General features: G+C 59.8%; 1 protein-coding gene across 4 annotated transcripts; it reads right to left on the bottom strand.

Annotated features, from left to right (window-relative positions):
- Window positions 1-4,328: 4,328 nt before the first annotated feature.
- MKNK2 (MAPK interacting serine/threonine kinase 2) lies at window positions 4,329-16,913 on the bottom strand. Of its 4 annotated transcripts, none has more exons than XM_047777653.1 (14): window positions 16,760-16,913; window positions 16,482-16,617; window positions 12,960-13,047; window positions 12,760-12,861; window positions 12,580-12,677; window positions 10,227-10,306; window positions 9,850-9,923; window positions 9,491-9,595; window positions 9,310-9,365; window positions 9,128-9,223; window positions 8,484-8,678; window positions 7,431-7,595; window positions 6,712-6,755; window positions 4,329-6,360 (listed from the first exon to the last, which is right to left on the bottom strand). In XM_047777653.1, exons 2-14 carry the CDS (start codon window positions 16,530-16,532, stop codon window positions 5,691-5,693), a joined length of 1,824 nt encoding a protein of 607 aa, XP_047633609.1. In that variant the 5' UTR covers window positions 16,533-16,617; window positions 16,760-16,913; the 3' UTR covers window positions 4,329-5,690. The 4 variants fall into 4 exon arrangements, with proteins under 4 accessions (XP_047633609.1, XP_047633610.1, XP_047633611.1 ...); XM_047777654.1 differs by lacking the exon at window positions 16,760-16,913 and adding an exon at window positions 13,323-13,357 and having other exon boundaries at window positions 16,482-16,754; XM_047777656.1 differs by lacking the exon at window positions 16,760-16,913 and having other exon boundaries at window positions 6,016-6,395; window positions 16,482-16,729.
- Window positions 16,914-17,246: the final 333 nt, after the last annotated feature.

Here is a 17,246-nt window from a genome sequence, read left to right as displayed (position 1 = left end):
GTGGGAGAAACTGCATACACACAAGTAAATAAGAGACAAAGTGGCAACATCCAAATAAAACTGATTGTAGCAATATCAGGATCCCACTTGTGACATTGTAATAGACTTTTGCAAAATGTTGCCACTGGGGAAATGTTATTTCTTAACAACTGCTGTGACTCTACAGGGGGTCCCGGTAAACAATCTAAGCAGGAAACATTACCTGGATGATGGAATTTTGGGGTGCCCCCCTCAATTTTGGCATGCCTGGCTCACCTGTCCCTGGCCCAGGTGGGAAGCTGCTTTCTCGTCATGGTCAGCCTGGCACCAGGCCTCCGAGAAGGGATAAAATGGTTCAGGAGCCAGGATTGACCGTGCTGGGTGTCAGAGGACCAGAGGCTGGGGGTGGGGTGGGGTGGTGACAGGCTCACTTTCTGATGACAGGGTGGGGAGGTGGCGGATCCTGCTTTGAACATGCACATAAAATGGTGGCAACAGGATCTCGACTGTCTGTGAATCTGCTGGGCTCCAGAGGCCCGTCCAAATCCCAGAGGCACGCAAGGCAGATTGGTGAATCCTGTCCTCACCCTGGTGTCCCACCCTGGAGTCCAGCCTCTCTCCCTCCCTCCCTCCCCAGCTCACCCCATCACAGCTTCCACCAACGAAGGAAATCCTTCCTCACATCTGACTTGATTTCATCATGCTAAACCAGTTTCTCCTCCTCCTGGGTGAGTCGAAGACCAGGACAGGCCACAATTTCCTCTGAGTCCAGACAATTAAAGAGGTTGTCAGACGGGGTGATCCATGGGGAGGGACAATGGTGGGAATAAAGCCTGCACACATCACTAAGCTTTGGGGAGGAGACGCCTGTGTTCTCAGTGCACTTATGGAGCACCTGCTGTGTACCAGACCTGACCCAGACATGGTCCTCTCAGCTTTTCATTCTTATTGAGGGGAAATTCACAGCATATGAAATTCACCCATCAAAAATGGAACACTTCAGAGAGTTCCCTTGGTAGCTCAACAGTTAACAAACCTGACTAGGATCCATGAAGATGCAGGTTTGATCCCTGGCCTCACTCAGTGGGTTAAGGATCTGGTGTTGCTGTGAGCTGTGGTGTAATTTGAAGACATGGCTCAGATTCCGTGTTGTTGTGGCTGTAGTGTAGGCTGGCAGCTATAGCCCCAATTCGACCCCTAGCCTGGGAACCTCCATATGTGGCAGATGTGGCCCTAAAATAGAAAAAAACAAAACAAAACAAAACAAAAAAATGGAACACTTCAAGGAGTTTCTCTTGTGGCTCAGTGGGTTACGAACTCGGCTAGTATCCATGAAGATGTAGGTTTGATCCCTGGCCTTACTCAGCAGGTTAAGGTTTCGGCAATCCTGTGAGCTGTGGTGTAGGTCACAGACATGGTTCAGTTCCCACATTACTGTGGCTGTGGCGTAGGCCGGCAGCTACAACTCCAATTGGACCCCTAGCCTGGGAACCGCCGTATGTTGCAAGTGCAGCCCTAAAAAGAAAAAAAAAAAAAGGGGGGGGGGGAATACCTCAGGGCATTTAGTACATTCACAGAGCTGTGTAACCAATCATGCCTAACTCCAGAACATTCCATCATCCCCAAAAAAACCCAGTGCCCATCAGCTGTCACCCCACCCCCTCCCTAGCTCCATGAGTCCACTCTCTACCTCTGTGGGTTTGCCTATTCGGGATGTTTCCCACCCATGGAGTCACACACTATATGGCCTTTGGTGCCTGGCTTATTTCACCTAATTTTTTTTTTTTTTGTCTTTTTGTCTTTTCAGGGCTGCACCTGCAACATATGGAGGTTCCCAGGCTAGGGGTCAAGTTGGAGCTGTAGCCACAGGCCTACGCCAGAGCAATAGCAATGCCAGACTCAGGCCATGTCTGCAACCTATACCACAGCTCACGGCAACGCAGGATCCTTAACCCACTGAGGGAGGCCTAGGATGGAACCTGCAACCTCATGGTTTCTAGTCAGATTTGTTTCTGCTGTGCCACAACGGGAACTCCAAAAATGAATTTTATTTTTAAAAAATTAGGTGAGGGAGTTCCCAACGTGGTATAGCAGAAAAGAATCTGACTAGGAACCATGAGGTTGTGGGTTCGATCCCTGGCCTAGCTCAGTGGGTTAAGGATCCGGCGTTGCCGTGAGCTGTGGTATAGTTTGCAGACGTGGCTCAGATCTAGCATTGCTGTGGCTGTGGTATAGGCCGGTGGCTACAGCTCTGATTAGACCTGTAGCCTGGGAACCTCCACATGCCATGCGGGGTGTGACCCTAAAAAGACAAAAGACAAAAAAAATAAAAAAATAAAAAAACAAGAAAAAAATTCATTTATAAAGAAACCAGTTTTAGGTTTACAGAAAAATTACAGATAGCACAAATACTTTCCATACCCTCGCCTGGTTTCCCCTATTAGAACCGCACCACAGCAGTTGGCCATGAGGGTAGATGGAGGGCACCTCCTGAACGACAGGTGTGATCCTCTGTGCTCTCAGGGTAACAGATGCAGTTTGCTGGGACACCTGCTCCAAGCCCCATTTACCGAGGTGCAGACAGGTCACAGCATGGGAATGGCTTTAGCACCTCCAGCTCTGGGATTTTCCTGCCACTTCTCCAGAGGACGTGGAAGGGGCGGGACCAGCTGAGAGGAAACCACAAACATCAAATGTATAGGAGCAGCTCTGAGAACAGGCTGTGCCTGGCAGCAGCTGCAACTTGGCCGGCAACAGGGGGCAGGCAGAAGTCAGTGGCGCAGCCTGGCAGGGCTGGGCAGGGCTTGGTGCCACCTGAGGGGGCGGTGGCTTGGCATGTGGTACCCACCCTATTCCCCCCCCACCATGTATACCAGGTCAGGCAAGGGACTGGGAGGCACCCAGAGGCATTGAGACGGGGCATGTGGGGGGACCAGGTGGGGTCACTGTAGGCTCTGAGAGGAGGGCGCTAGGGCGCAGGGCCCAGCTACTTGGTGTCCCTGAAGGTTCTTTCTGAAGTGCTAGGAGGGGGAGGGTTCCCACCTGCCAAGCCTGGGCTCCTAACCTGGATGGGGATCCTGGTGCCTAAGTCTTGCCAGGAGTCCTTCCTGACAGCCCAGAGCACCCCTGCCCCCCAAGCCCCACCTTGGCAACGTGCAGGCTGTTCCCAGGCACTGGAAGGTACCTCCTCACTGGCCAGCACCTGTCTGTTCTGTGGCCTCCCAACCATCACCCTCACTGGGCTGCCTGCAAGGGTGACAATGGCTCACTTGGTCCTCCGGGCCCCAAGCCCACACTCCACGTGGCGGCAAGAAGTCCTACCAAAAATGACATCCGAAGGGGTCTGTGCCCTGCTCACATTCCTTCTACGTGTGTCCACCCAGGGGTAGAGAAACACCCAGACAAAGGTACACAGACATTCACAGCAGCACGACTCACAGCACCCAAAAGTGGGAAACTCAGCCTCCCTCTGTGGATGATGGATAAATACAATGTGGTCCGTACAATGGAGCATCACTCGGTCAGGAAAAAGAGGGAGACACGACGTTCACTGCAATGTGTATGGGCCTTGAGGACCTGATGTTCACTGAGAGAAATAGACACAGAGATTCCAGGGACCAAGCCTTGACCAGCCCACCCCTGACCAGCCTGCTCCCCACCCCAGGCCCTGTAGGGGTGACATCATTTGTCTCTTGACCCTCTCACCATGCAACTTTCTTGCCTCCTCACCTGGTTTCTCTCAGATCCCTGCTTGTCAGAAGATGAAACTGACAAGCATGGCAGTCTGGAAAGGGGCTGGGATTCCAGCCCCTGCTGCTGCCCTTAACAACTGGACTTCACTGCCCCCTTTTGTCTCCTGCCTCCAGGAAGTCTTCCCAGTTCCACTTCCTCCCTTCCCCCAACCTCCCAGGATCAGACGTTGGCCCTGGGCTGCCCAGCAGAGACCTGCATACAGTAAGAATGTAATCATGGCTGAGGGGATTAAGTCTACAGAGGGAGGAGAGCCAGCCAGGAGGGGGAGGTTTGAATTACTGGGGTTTATTGAATTAAGTTGCATTGTCTAGGGGTGCCCCTCCCCCACCAAAAGCTGGTTTCCTGCTTCCCCTTGGATCTGCAACAGCATGCTTTACCCCACCTAACCTTGGTTGTGGGGTGACACAGGAGAGCTCCCACAGCCAGGCCTCTCGATCTACCCTCTGTTGTGAGGAAGCCCAAACGGCACGGGGGACCATGTGCCAGCCTTGCCCTCGGACCAGCCCCCACCTGTGGATGACCGACCCAGGTGTCCCGGAGCAGAGCCGAGCAGTTAGTTACAGGGCAACAGAAAACCAGGAGGTGGGCGCGCAAACTAGCTTTTATGACTTTTATTAAATCCTTACAAAACAGAATATAAAATTCCGGCATTGACAGTTGGTGTCAAGGAAAACTTCTGAGCTGTATCAGTTCACCTGGTACAGTGGAGTTAAAGTGCTTGGATGTTTTTTCCCCCACTTTAAAAAAAAGTTTTGTTTTTTTTTGTCTTTTTTACACATCTTAACATTGAAACACTGCTATTCCCCCTTCCCCCAGCGCCAGAGCAGCCTGGGACCAGGTTGCTCATTCACAGTAACGGTTCTGACCAGTCCTCCAGGCCGCGCTGTCGATGTGACAGGGGGGAGGAAGTGGCTGTCCCACCTTTGAAGGAAAAAAAAAAAAAAAAAAAAGCTGCTCACAGCTCAGCTTTCCCTAGTAAAATGGCCACGGCGCCGGCTGCGGGAGAATCCATTTGTTTTTTTTTTTTTTTTACAAAAAGGCAGAATCCCCAAAATTGCAAAACGTGGAATCACTGATGGGCGAGAAATGATGGGGGGTGGCCTCCCCACCCCCAGTCTTTGGAAAGGCCAGTCCACAGATCCGGGCGGGAGGGGGCGGCGGCCCCCCACCAGCCACCACGGACTGCGACAATCTACGAGGCTGAGAGGGCCGCAGAGACGGCACCCAAGCCACCCCTCCCCCCCCACATTCAAGTATTTTTCAACAGGGAAGGGAAGTGAATCACTGTCTTAAGAAGCTAAGGAAATGGGCGAACAGCTAGAAGCCAGACGGCCGCGGGGCGCCCCGCTAGCAGAAGCACGTGTGCGGTAAAAAAGAAAGCCTGGATTGCATAGTGTCCCACCCGAGGGCGCAGGGCGTCAGAGTCTCCCCGGCCCCGCGGGTCACGCGACTTCTGACTCTGGCGCGGGCGGAGGGGGCGTGGCAGCCGCGGCCTTTCCTGAAGGCGGGCGGGGTAGAGACACCGCCCTTGGGGGTCGGGGGATTCTGAGACGCCAGGAGGAGGGGGCCGACAGAGCTTCCACGCCAGAGCCGGGGAGCGACCGGGCGTGACGTGGCCGTGATCAGACTGAGCCCTGAGAAAGGGCACTCGGGTGCCCGGGTGGGGGGGGGTCCGCGGGACCCCCCCCCCGTTGGCTGACGGCCGCCTGTCTGGCCCCCCCACCTCCTCTAGCGCCACTCTCCCGGGTGGACTGTCCCCGGGGGGGGCTAAGGGCCCCGGTCCTCTGCAGCTTAAGGTCAGGATCCGAGGGAGCCCGGATTGTCAGTCGGCAGGGGGTCCAGTGGGCGGAGCCACCCCGCCAGCCCCCAGGTCCCACTTTTACGACAGAGACCTGAGAAGCCCCAGCCCCCGCCTCGCCCCCAGGGTGTCTGTGGGGAGGGAAGAAGCTACCGTCTCGTCAAGGGAGGTGGGGGGCGACCCGTCCCTGAAAATACTGTGAGGGTGGGGAGGGGGACGCGCGGTCCGGCTCCCGCTCGCCCGCCCGGGAAGACGCCGCGCCCTCCTCTCCTGAGTCACGCGGGCGGCGGGGAGGGGCCTTCACAGTACCGGGCGCTTCTGGGGCCGGGGCGGCGGGAGGGGGCCCACCCAGCCGCGCGCCCTCCGTTCTCCTCCCCGGCGCCCGCTTTGCTTTTAACACCGTTAAGAGGGGGGAAAAAAATCTTTTTTTAAAGAAAGGGAACAGAAAAAAAGAAAAAAAACCCAACAGCAGAAACCTTATATAAAAAGACCCCCCGGAGCTGAGCTTAGCGCCTAGGAAGCCAGCTGGGGGGCCGGCAGCCCGCTGGTCACCCGCAGGCAATAGCTTAAAAAAATCTTTAGATTTGAAGGGGGTGGGGCGGCCTATGTACAGAGGGAAGGAGGGGGTCACGCGTGCTCTCCCACCAGGACCACGGGGGCGGCGGACAGGCTGGCACGCTGCCGCCGCTGGGCCAACTTGGACTGGGAGGGCGGAGAGAGCTGCAGGCAGCGTGAGGTAGCTCGGATGACCACGGGCTGGTCCTGCCCCGCCTCCTCGGCCGCGTCCTCTTCTCGCTGGGCCAGCTGCCGGTTCATGGCAATGGCCTCGGCTGCGAACGAGGTAAGGTCTTTGGCACAGCTGTTCCTGGGGACAGCGGGGGCGGGCGTGGGGATGGGTCACCAAATAGAGGGAGGTAGCCACCGTCCCCCTGCTTCCCTCGGGAGCCCTGGGGTCTGTGCAGTTCCTTGGGAGCGGGGCCCCAAGAGACCCTGGCCCCTGGGGGAAGGGGTCTAGAACCTCTGCTAAGGTCCCAAATCCGTCACCCAGTACAAGGACACCCAAGCACTTGAAGAGCTTCTCGCCACACGACTTAAAAGAGGTTTTTTTTTTTCTCTCTTCTTTAAACATCTTCACATGTGGCGCCCCCTCCTGGACCCGGGGTTTCCCACACGGGCCTTACCTCTGCAGGACCATGGGCGTGGGCAGCGTGTTCTCTGGGGCGCACTGCAAGAAAAGAAAGGGGAGTTTGAATAGCAGAGCCCGGCCCGCCCTCTGGGGCGCCCAGCAGTCTGTGAGACGGGCAAGAGTTAAAGCCGTGCACCTGCCCCGGAACTGAGCCAGGCTGGGGGAAGGGAGGCGCAGCAGGAGCCCCGCCCTAGTGGGCGGGGCCTGAGTCTCACCAAAGCCACTCCCTCCAGATGGTTCCCAGCTGCGGAAAGGGGTTGGGAGCCCCTTCCACCAGCCCATCCGCCTTGACAGTGGGGCCCTAGTGCCAGCTTGTACTTTTGGGTAAGGCCCCTGCCCTGCTGGCCTCCCTGCCTGGGATGGCAGCCCATCTGGGAGGCACCCACTGGGCAGAAGAAACATCTTTTCTTAGATTGGTGGGGACAAATCTCTGGACAGGGTTGGCAGGGCATGGATCTACCCTGGCTTGCTGCCCACCCTGCTACCTGGCTGACCTCAGCTTCGTGCTGTTTGAGGCCTGAAGAGGCCCCAGTGCCTCCAGGACACAGGGCCTGGCAAATAGCTAAGAAGTAGCTCCTGCAGTCCCCTGGCCCAGTCAGGGCAGGGGTCTTGATGCTGGACTGCTGAAGGTTCTAGTACCCTTGCCCATCCACAGAGGCTGGATGGAGGTGAGTGGCCTCCCACGCCTCCCAGGGGATGCAGCTGGAGACTCACCCCCTGCACCCAGGGATGCTGCAGGACTTGGGCAGCGCTCAGCCTCCGCTTGGCATCACGGACGAGGAGCTTTGAGATGAGGTCTTTGGCAGCGAAGGAGATGTGGGCCCAGTCCTTTTCAGGAAACTCGTACTTACCCTCCTGAATGCTCTCAAACAGCATGTTCTGGAGAGGACACAGGAGAGAGGGGTCAGTTCAGCCAGCAAGGGTGGAGGCCAGAACTGCTTAATGGGCAAGCCTGGACCCGGAGGAGCACTGCACAGGAACACAGGAAGTGAGTGACACTTCCATCAGGGCCCCCACACTCCACCACATTGAGTATGACCTGGGCCCAGAGAAAAGGGCCCTGGCTGCAACCCCCCAATACAGCAGGATGGAGAGAGGGCTGAAAAGTGCCCTGAGATCAGCCAGCAAGACCAGTAGTTCTGGGGGGCCAAGGAAGGCAAGGACCCAGTGGTCTGGAAATGGCTGGTAGGCTGGACCAGAGTGGCCTAAGGGAGGAACTTGGTAGGTTCTGCCCAAATGGAGACCAATTTACAAGCCAGATTTTGGGGTCACTGGGCCGTGAACCCTGAGCTGCCTACAGTGCGTAGAGGCTAGAACCTGATCACCCCAAATCATAGGCCTCACTCCTACTTCAACTCCCTGACCCAACTGCTTTCTCCAGGGGGCTGGTAAACCCAAAGAGTCTCTGGGAACCCAGGAAGGCCAGGCAGGCACTGCCCTATGGATGTCATCAGTGGTTAGAGGCCAAGCCCTAAAGGACTCTCAAGGGGTACATCCAGCAGGGCCTTGGGTGGGTGTAAGTGTGGACGTGCACAGGCCAGGCCTTGGGGTGCGCTGGACAGTCCTGGGGGATGCTCGGTCTAGGTCCACCAGGGTGAGGGGTAGCTCTATGCATGGACGAGGCCTTTGGGGTGCACTGGGCAGGCAGAGGTGGGAGTTTACAGTCCAGGTCCCAGAGTGTGTGAGCGCGAGTGCACGCGTGTGCCTGCCTTGGCAGGCATGGTGGGGTGCTCAGGAGAGGGGTGCACGGGAGGCCCCTACTCGCACCTGGCAGGCGGGGCAGGCCTCTCCGCGGTCCCAGCCGCAGTCGCTGCCGCAGTGGCCCACGAAGGGCGGGTAGCCGCTAAGCAGTATGTAGAGGATGACGCCCAGGCTCCAGAGGTCGCAGCGCTTGTCGTAGATGCTGGCTTCCTCGCTGAAGGCCTCCACCACCTCCGGGGCCATGTACTCAGCGGAACCGCACTGCGGGCGGGGGCAGGGTGGGGCATTAGGGCCCGGTGGAGGTGGGAAGCAGCGTCCACAACTGGTACTTCCCTGAGACCGCAGCCAGACAGCCCCGCCAGACCAATCAGAGGCTGCCGAGGGGGCCCGCCTACCGGCCAATTAGAGGCTGCTGCTGGGTCAGCCCCGCCCCAACCCTCTGCCCCCGCCCAATCAACAGGTGATGGCAGCCCGCCCAGCCCCAAAGAGCCTGACCGCGGCCCCGCCCAGCCGCACCCCCTGGGCCAATCAGCCGCTGTTGCTAAGCGGAAGCCCAGCTCCAAGGCCCAAGCAGCCAAACAGGCTCCACACCTTCAGGTTACGCAATCACAGCCTGGGACCAGATCTGGGGCCATTTCAGTCGTTTGGCCCCTGTCAACACCTACTCCTCCCAGCCCCACTCGGAGCACCCTGACTCCGCAGGCCCTCACCGGTGTGAGCAGCTCCGGGGTGGAAATGGGGGAGCAGTCCCCGTTGAGTTTGATGCCACTGCCCAGGTCAAAGTCGCAGATCTTCACAGGGGAGACCTGGGAAGGGTGGGACGGGGCAGTGTGGGTAGCGGCCCCGCCCTCTGGGGAAAGGAAAGCCATCCCCACCCCCAGGCGCCACTCACCTGGTTGGGGTGCTCACAGAGGATGTTTTCCGGCTTTAGATCCCTGTGGGCAATCCCTGCAAGGAGAACCAGGAACCACGAGGGAATGTCAGGGGCAAGTGGGCATGCCTTCCAGGAGTCCTGCACAGGTGGACTGGGAGCAAGGCTGGACACTCAGGGACCCCTGGGGCAGGCCGCTTACCTTTGTTGTGTAGAAAGTCCAGGGCGCTGGCCACATCCTGCACCACCACGCTGGCTTCCAGCTCATTGAAGTGCCGCCGCTTGTGGATGTGGCTCAGAATGGAGCCTGGGGCCAAGCCACAGAGCAGAACACACAGGGATCACCTCCACTGCCCAATGCCCAGCACCCACCCCACCCTGGCAGAGAAGCCACTACTCTGGCCTCCTTGGGCCCCAAGTCCTCCAGCGTGAGCTGGCGTGTGGACTCCACAAAGCCCCTGTGCTATGCAGCTCCCCCTCTCCCCCAAAAGGCTCTCCCTGGTGGCACTGAGCCTCCAGCCCATTAGGACCCAACTGGAATGTCCCATAGGCCCCACATACCGCCCCGCATCTTCTCAAACACCAGGTAGAAGCGGTCCTCCTCCTCAAAGAACTCAATCAGCTCCAGAACGTTCCTGGTGTGGGGGGCAGAGAGGCAGAGGAAGAGTGAGTCTTCCCCAGGCCCCTGTCACCCACAGCCCAGCCCAGGAGGGGCCCTCCTTCTCTACCCCCTGAACCCCACCCCCGGCACAGGAAGCCTGAGCCTGGGGCCATGGGCCTGCTTCCACCCTGCCCACCTTGGACTGTCAGCAGGCCTGCCGCTGGGCCCACCCACAGCACCTGGCACTGGGCCTGGCACACAGTGGGGGTGATGAGGTGTTCAGGCCACTGAGAGATGGCTTGGGGACCAGTGCTGTGGCAAGGGGAGGTCACATTACCTGTGTCCCTGGCACTGATACAACATCTCCACCTCCCGGAAAACCCTACTCCGAATGTGGCCCGGCTGCTTCTCAATGATCTGAAATGGCGTGGGGGGAGGGAGAGATTCACCAACTGGATCATCAGGGCCCCCCACAGCCCGAGGGCTCTGCTAGAAACTTCTCCTGTGCCATGCCTGACACTCATTAGACTCTGAAAGCAGAGAGTGCCTATGGGGGCCCAGAATTTGCTGGAAGTCAAAACTGTGGTGTCAGCACCAACTGGGGGCAACGTGTTTCCCAGAGGCATCTGAGGAGGGGTGAGGGGGTAGGGAAAGCAGGGAGGTGGAGCCGGCCAGCTTACCACCCCCTGACCCCGACAAGCCTTGAGGCACATTTGGGACCTGGAACCCCTGCAAAAATACCCCTTGGAGTTCCCGTGGTGGCGCAGTGGTTAACGAATCTGACTAGGAACCATGAGGTCGCAGGTTCGTTCCCTGGTCCTGCTCAGTGGGTTAAGGATCCAGCGTTGCTGTGAGCTGTGGTGTAGGTTGCAGACGTGGCTCAGATCTGGTGTTGCTATCTGGTGTAGGCCGGTGGCTACAGCTCCGATTAGACCTCTAGCCTAGGAACCTCCATATGCCGCAGGAGTGGCCCTAGAAAAGGCAAAAAGATAAAAAAAAACAAAAACAAAAACAAACCATCCCTTCAGGGCAGCAGGTTCCTCCCTGTCTAGGAGGGTGGTGACCACCAGGCAGGTTGGTTCACACACCACCCAAGGAACTGGAGGGGCCTGGGGGTGCTTGGCTACCAGCCCACTTGCCTGGGCACCAATCTCGCCCCCAAGTCCCATGCTAGTCTGGGCAGATGGTCCTGGTCCTGTGAGCCCAAGTCTGTTTCAGGTCGGCTCAGCTTGGCCCTACTGCCCATGGGCAGGCTCAGCCTCCTGGGATCCCAGAGCATCAAGAAACCAGCCCACGCCTCTGCCTTCACTTTTCCCTGACACCCAGGAGCTCTAAGGACCAGAGGGTTCTGGGCCCGCCCCTGGGGCTCCCCCAGACACTCCACTCACAGAGAGGTGAGGTCGGAAGGTGCTGCCAGCGTTCTCCCAGTGTCGGGCCCCCAGAACCCATGGGGAGCTCCTCCCAGGTTGGAGCCTGGGCCTCTCTCACTGAGTTGGGGGTAAGCTAGGTCACCATCAGGCCCAGAGGTCCCTGCCCACCAGCATCTTGGGGGAAGGGATGTGGGGTGTTCCTCACGCTAGGCTCCAGCAGCAGGCAGGCAGGTATGTCCACTGGCCACCAGGGCTGGGCCACTCTAAGCACTGTCCTGCCTGTCTAGTGACAAATACACCTGTCCCACAGAGGAGCAGAGCCACCAGATTCTGGGACTCCTTGAGACAGTGCCACCAGTGCACCCTTCTGGTGTTAACTAACCCTCATCCCGTTCCGTGGGAATGTGGCCACTTCACAGAGGAGACAGTGGTGCCTCTTTGGAGGCACACAGCCTTCTGGGAGGTCACACACAGTAAAACCCAACCCCACTGAGCCTCAGAGTGACAGAGGCCAGGCTGCCCAGTAGGACCCTTTGGATGGAAGGGGCCCAGGAGAACACCTATTGTGGTACCTACTCGATGCCAGATGTCCAGTTCTTCACTGCCCACCCTACCCAGGAACTCCCAGGGCACAGGAACCACAGCCACCCCAGTCATTGCACTTCCTCCAGGACCCGAGGCATCCAGCCAGGCCTGCTTGCCAGGGAGTACCTGGCCCTCCTTCCTGGACGTTCAGCCTCCTGGGACCCCACCCAGCCCTGAGACACGGTCACGAGGGAGGCCTGGAAGGCATCTCAGAACGTGGAGTCTGACGTTTGGCCAGGCAACACAGGCTTCGCAGCCACACCCTGGGTCAGGAGCAGCACAGGCGTGAAGGAGGTTCTCCTGGGCCTGACCCCGTCTCCCTTATGCCCAGCTCCCCTGGGCTTAAGTATGGCACTGCCTTTCCATCTCTGTAACCAACATAAAGCCTGGCCTGTGTGACCCAGCAAGTGAGCACTGGCTCTGCCTGAAGCCCCCAGTTCCTGAAGGCCTCTCTGACACCAGATCTTTGGCCACATGCACAGCCCCCCCCCCTCCCCCACCCCTTATGGTCACTTCCCACTTGGACTTGGGGGCTCAGCCCAGGCTGACCTGGATTCCCAGGGGTGGCCTGAGTCACCGGCCTTGGGGCTATTTTTAGACACTGGTTTTCCCCAGCTGCCAGTCCCCCAGCTCAAATGCCAGCTCCCCTCCTCCCGCCATGGGTGGCCTGCGCCAGATCCCAGCCACTGCCAGGGAGAGGCGGGGGAGCTGCCCACATGCCGGGGGCCGGCTCACCTTGACGGCATACTCCTGATTGGTGATGAGGTTGACACAGGTCTGCACGCGGGCGTGGGCACCCTCCCCAAGAACGTCCTCCTGCAGCTGGTAGACATCTGCCAAAGCAGGGGCAGGGGGCAGTGAGAGCCGTCCTGGCCATCATCTGCCCCGCACCTTGCCCCCATCGGCCGCACTCACCTTCAAACCTGCCAGAAAAACTGTCAGTGGCTCGGCACCTCTTCTTCTTCTTGCCCCTCTTCTTGGCATCAGGGATGTCGATGGGCTGGCTCGAGGGCATATCTGTGCAGGGAGACCTGGGGGTGAGGCTGACCTGGCACAGGAGGTGGCCCCTGCCCCTACTTACTGCAGGAGGCGCACCCTCCCTTCCAACCCCTTACCAGGGCGGGCTGGGCACTCCAGGCTCAAGTCCGTCTCCCCGTGGTGGGCCGGGTCTAGGGAGAAGGCCAGCTCGAAAGGATTCTGCCCCTACAGAAGAGGACCAGAGAGAGCTCAGGCCCCGGCCCTGGCCCAAGCATGCCCCTGACCTGACCCCATGTCCACATGCTGCAGGCCAGAAAGCCTGGCTCAGCGTGACCACAAGGAAATGGACCTTTCACCTTCAACCCAGGGCCCTTGGGGCCTCTGAGAGTGATGTGGGGTGGGAAGAAGCCAGATGCAGGTGGCCAGGGGATGCTTGCCTCCTAGAACAGGGCTGAGTCACCATGGGGCCCAAGCCATGCCTTGAAGCTCAGTTTGCTCACCTGCAGGATGGGGCCAGCCCCACAGCCTGGCGATCCTGTGCGGGCGCAGGGATCAAAGGCATCAGGGAGTTAGGGCGAGGGAGTGAGTCACTAGCTACCCAGGCAGGGCTCCCAGCTAGGCAGCCCTGCCTGCTCTCCCACAGCCCCTGGCCTCAGTTTCCCCTCTGTGAAAGGGGGCACCACTGCCCTCTTTACTTCACGTTGCTCTCTTGTCCCCACTGCTCCTTTTGCATGGGACGATTCTCACCTCTGCTCCTGACACTGCCTGCGATGGCCCCAGCCCCCCAGTTCTGTGCATCCTGAAGCAACTGCCTCCTCTCCTGGCCCACACTGGGCCACTCCCTGCCCTGCCCCATCCACCTCACACACCCCAGGAGGGAGCCCCTCACAGGCCCCAGAGCCCAGCTAAGAAAAGAGCAATGTTGGGGAGGGGCCCCAAGACTGGGGGAGTGCCCAAGGGAGTGAATAAAGGCAGCCGGGGTTCCTCTGAACATAATACAACCTGATAAACACGTGAGGACTGGCAGCCCCAGCAGGGCATGAGGATGAGGCCTTAAGGCTGGAACTCTGAGACCCTACCAGGTTCCCCCATTCTGGCAGACCAGGTGCCAGGGCTTCAAGCGTGTGTGCGGGGCCTCTCCATGTAGCAAGTGGTGCCAGTGCTGATGCTGGATGATGTGGACCCAGCCCCTGCCCCTCTCTGTGCCTTGGGACAACTGGAACCAGGGCTCTGGCAGGGGAGCCATCTGGCAGAAAAGGAGTTCCAGGAGAGCCACAGGAGACACCCAGGGGCCCACCGGCAGAAGGGGCCTGGCCAAATTCCTGTAGATGGGAGGCCCGGAAGCCAGTCCAGCAGCAGAGGGGCAGGCAGAGGTCAGAGGGAGCGGCTGGAAAACAGGCGTGGGCCCTCCAGCCTCCCCACCCGCCCTTCAGATAGTTGCTAGGAGGCCTGGCTGGAGGGGAGGGGAGGGAGGAGGGGCTCCAGCCAGTCCCTGCAAGGGCTCCAGCAGCTGGCCCTGCCTGACTGCAAGGGGGTCGGCACCCAGGGGTTGGCACCCACAGGGAGTCAGGCACACAGGTCCTTCCACTGAGAGGTGCAGCTACAGGGAGCCAACATGGGGGTGACTAGGAGGGAGGCTGGACATGCTGCTCAGGCAAGCGGTAGCACTCACCAGTTATCTCACCTCAGCCTAGTGACATCAGCCTGGGCCTGAAGTACCCACAGGTGACTCGAGAGGAAGCCACCCCCAACTTGTGGGACCATGTACGAGCACAAGGGCCTAACAGGGGCTCCAGGTCCTGTCACTGCCTCCAACTCAAAGAGCTGGACCCTGGAGAGGAAGGGTGGCTGAGCCACCAAGGTGAAGAGACACCAGGCATGGCCAGTTCCTGTGTCCTTGTCACCAAGTGCAAGGGGAACCAAAGACAAATCCCCACTATTTCTAAGCCTCCACTTTCCCATTTTTTGCGGGGAGGAGGGGCACCCTCAGCAGGTGGAAGTTCCCGGGCCAGGGACTGAACCTACACTACAGCAGTGACAATGCCGGATCCTTAACCTGCTGAACCACCAGGGAACTCCCACTTTCTCATCTTAAAATGGGGAAAATGTGTCAGAGACACCTGGCAGATTTGTCTATCTGCTGCCCTGCTGCCAGGCTGAGGGAGGTGCCCCAGCCCAAGGAAACAGTCTAGTGCAGTAGAAGGAGCCTCCTAGCATGGCCACTCAGAGGGCCACCTCAGAGCCAGGGCTCCTGTCCAGTATCCCCCCAACTCCCTCAGGACTCCCACAGTGCCACCTCAAAGCAGGGCTATCTGGCACCCTGCAGATGCCAGCCAGCCTGTAGTACAAGGCAGTGTGGACAGGCCAGGCCTAGAGCTGGCTGCGGGTTTCTAGTCAGCAGGCCTTGGCAGGAGGTGGCTGGAACCATCCAGAAAGTTCGACTTTGCTTTGGCCACTGTGCTGGCCCCACACGCTAACCCCATCTAGGCTCAAGCCCAGCCCTGGGAGGGCTCAGACCACCGCCAGTGACATCTCAAGTCCATCCTGATCCTCTTGCCCAGACCTGAACATTTGGACATGCCAAGGCTGTGTCTGCCCCGGGGGTAGAAGCGAGGATGACAGGAGTGTGGGCAGGGGTGGGGCACTGGCCCAGGACGCTGGCTGGACAGGCCTGGGAATTTTAACCCAGTCTCGGCTTGCTCCTCCCACCGTGGTGTGCAGTTTGCCTGTAGGTATATTCGCGCGTGCACACATGCACACAAATGGACATGCATGCACGCGTGAACACACACACCTAGGTCCTGCCTTCTCTACAGGGCAACAGGTCCCTGCCCAGGGAAGCCATTACGTAACACAGCTAGCAAGGTGGGGTGGCCGCTGCGCTGACATCACTGCGTCCCCTGGGCCGGGCCCTGTGGGCCACTGCCTAGCACCTGCCTGTGCCCCGCTTCCCCCTGCCCCAGACTCATTCGTCTGAGACCAGGACTTGGCGGCCACAGCCAGGGGGCCCCAGCAGAAACTTCCCACTCTGACAGGAAATAGCACTCTGGCCTAGGGTGTCTGGAAGGTGGAGGACTGGGAGAGCATTCAATCCACTGCCCCATTCTGCAGACCACCTAGGAGGGCGTGGGGGTGCCTGCAGCCCTGCCTGGGGTTTCTGGAAGAAGGACTCCACAGACCCCACAGGCCCCATGACGCTGGGGTCAGGACTGTGGCCTGCAGATGCCCCAGTGCACACTCAGCAGGGGTCTTCAGGAGACACAAATCCAGGGGCCCCCACAGGCGGGGGTGGGGGTGGGGGTGGGGGGTGGGCAGCAGAGGAAAGACCTTACTGGCCCCAGGGCGCCAGGGACTGAACTGTGTGGCCTACTGAACGCCCTCCTCCCCCAGTATACCCCTGGCTGGGGTTTGCGGGGAACACATAGGCAGGGGTCCCCATAGGCCAGACTCCTAGAAGAAAGACCCACAGGCCCCAGGATATCAGAGACGGGACTGCGGCCAGTTGAACACCCCTACCAGTGCACAGCTGAAGCAGCCCCAGGAGCGGGGTGGGGTGCTGCCCCGAGCTCCCGAGGGATCCTGTGGTCGGGCCCCCGCGCCCTGCCACCGGCCACTCCAGTGGTACGGCCGAGGCGCCTCCAAACCGATCCGGCCCTCACCTTGAACGAACGGTGGAAGCCCTGAAGTTCGGCTGTTTTCTTCTGCACCATCTTCTGTCCGGGCCCCGCCAGCGGGGGAGGGGACGAGGGGCCCGGGGGGCGGCCCGTGGGCGGGGGGGCGGCCGAGAAGGGGACCCTGTGGGCGGGAGCAGACAAAGGAGGGCGTTGAGTGGCCGCAGCCAGCGCGCCGGGAGCCCAGGCCAGGGCGGCTAGGCTCCGTGGGGCCCGATCCCCGCGCCTGGGTTGGAGCCAGGCTGGGGTCACCGGGCCGCACTCACCGGGGTCGGGCTCGGGCCGGGGCCGCAATGCCGCCGCCCGAGACGCGCCGCAGCCCGGACCCCGCTGCGCGGACCGCGCGGGGAACAGCGCCGCCACCGCCGCTGCCGCCACCCCGGACTCCTCCGTCAGGGCCGCCACCGCCGAGAGGAGCCGGGCGCGCCGCGTCGCCACCACCTTTATAGCCAAGTTCGGCCCCGCCCCGACGCAGACCCCGCCCCTCATGCCCCGCCCTTGTGCGCACGACGGGGGCGGGGCTGAAAGGCCGCTCTAGCCGTGGGGCGTGTCTGCGCGCGTGCGCCTTGCAGTGCTCCGGGTTTCTGGCGCGGGACCGGGCAAGATCCTGACGCAGTCGGAGACTCGAGGAAGCCCGTGGGACCCTGACACTGAGCCAAAGCCCGGCCCTTCCCTCTGGCAACATCAGTCTATTGGCCGGGGCTAAGATACACTGACTCCTTTTAGCCACTCTCCTGCTCCAGAACCTGCCAT

This window comes from Phacochoerus africanus, chromosome 4 (assembly GCF_016906955.1).
Source record: "Phacochoerus africanus isolate WHEZ1 chromosome 4, ROS_Pafr_v1, whole genome shotgun sequence".
NCBI classification, from domain to species: Eukaryota; Metazoa; Chordata; class Mammalia; order Artiodactyla; family Suidae; genus Phacochoerus; species Phacochoerus africanus.
This window is presented reverse-complemented; position numbering and strand designations above follow the sequence as displayed.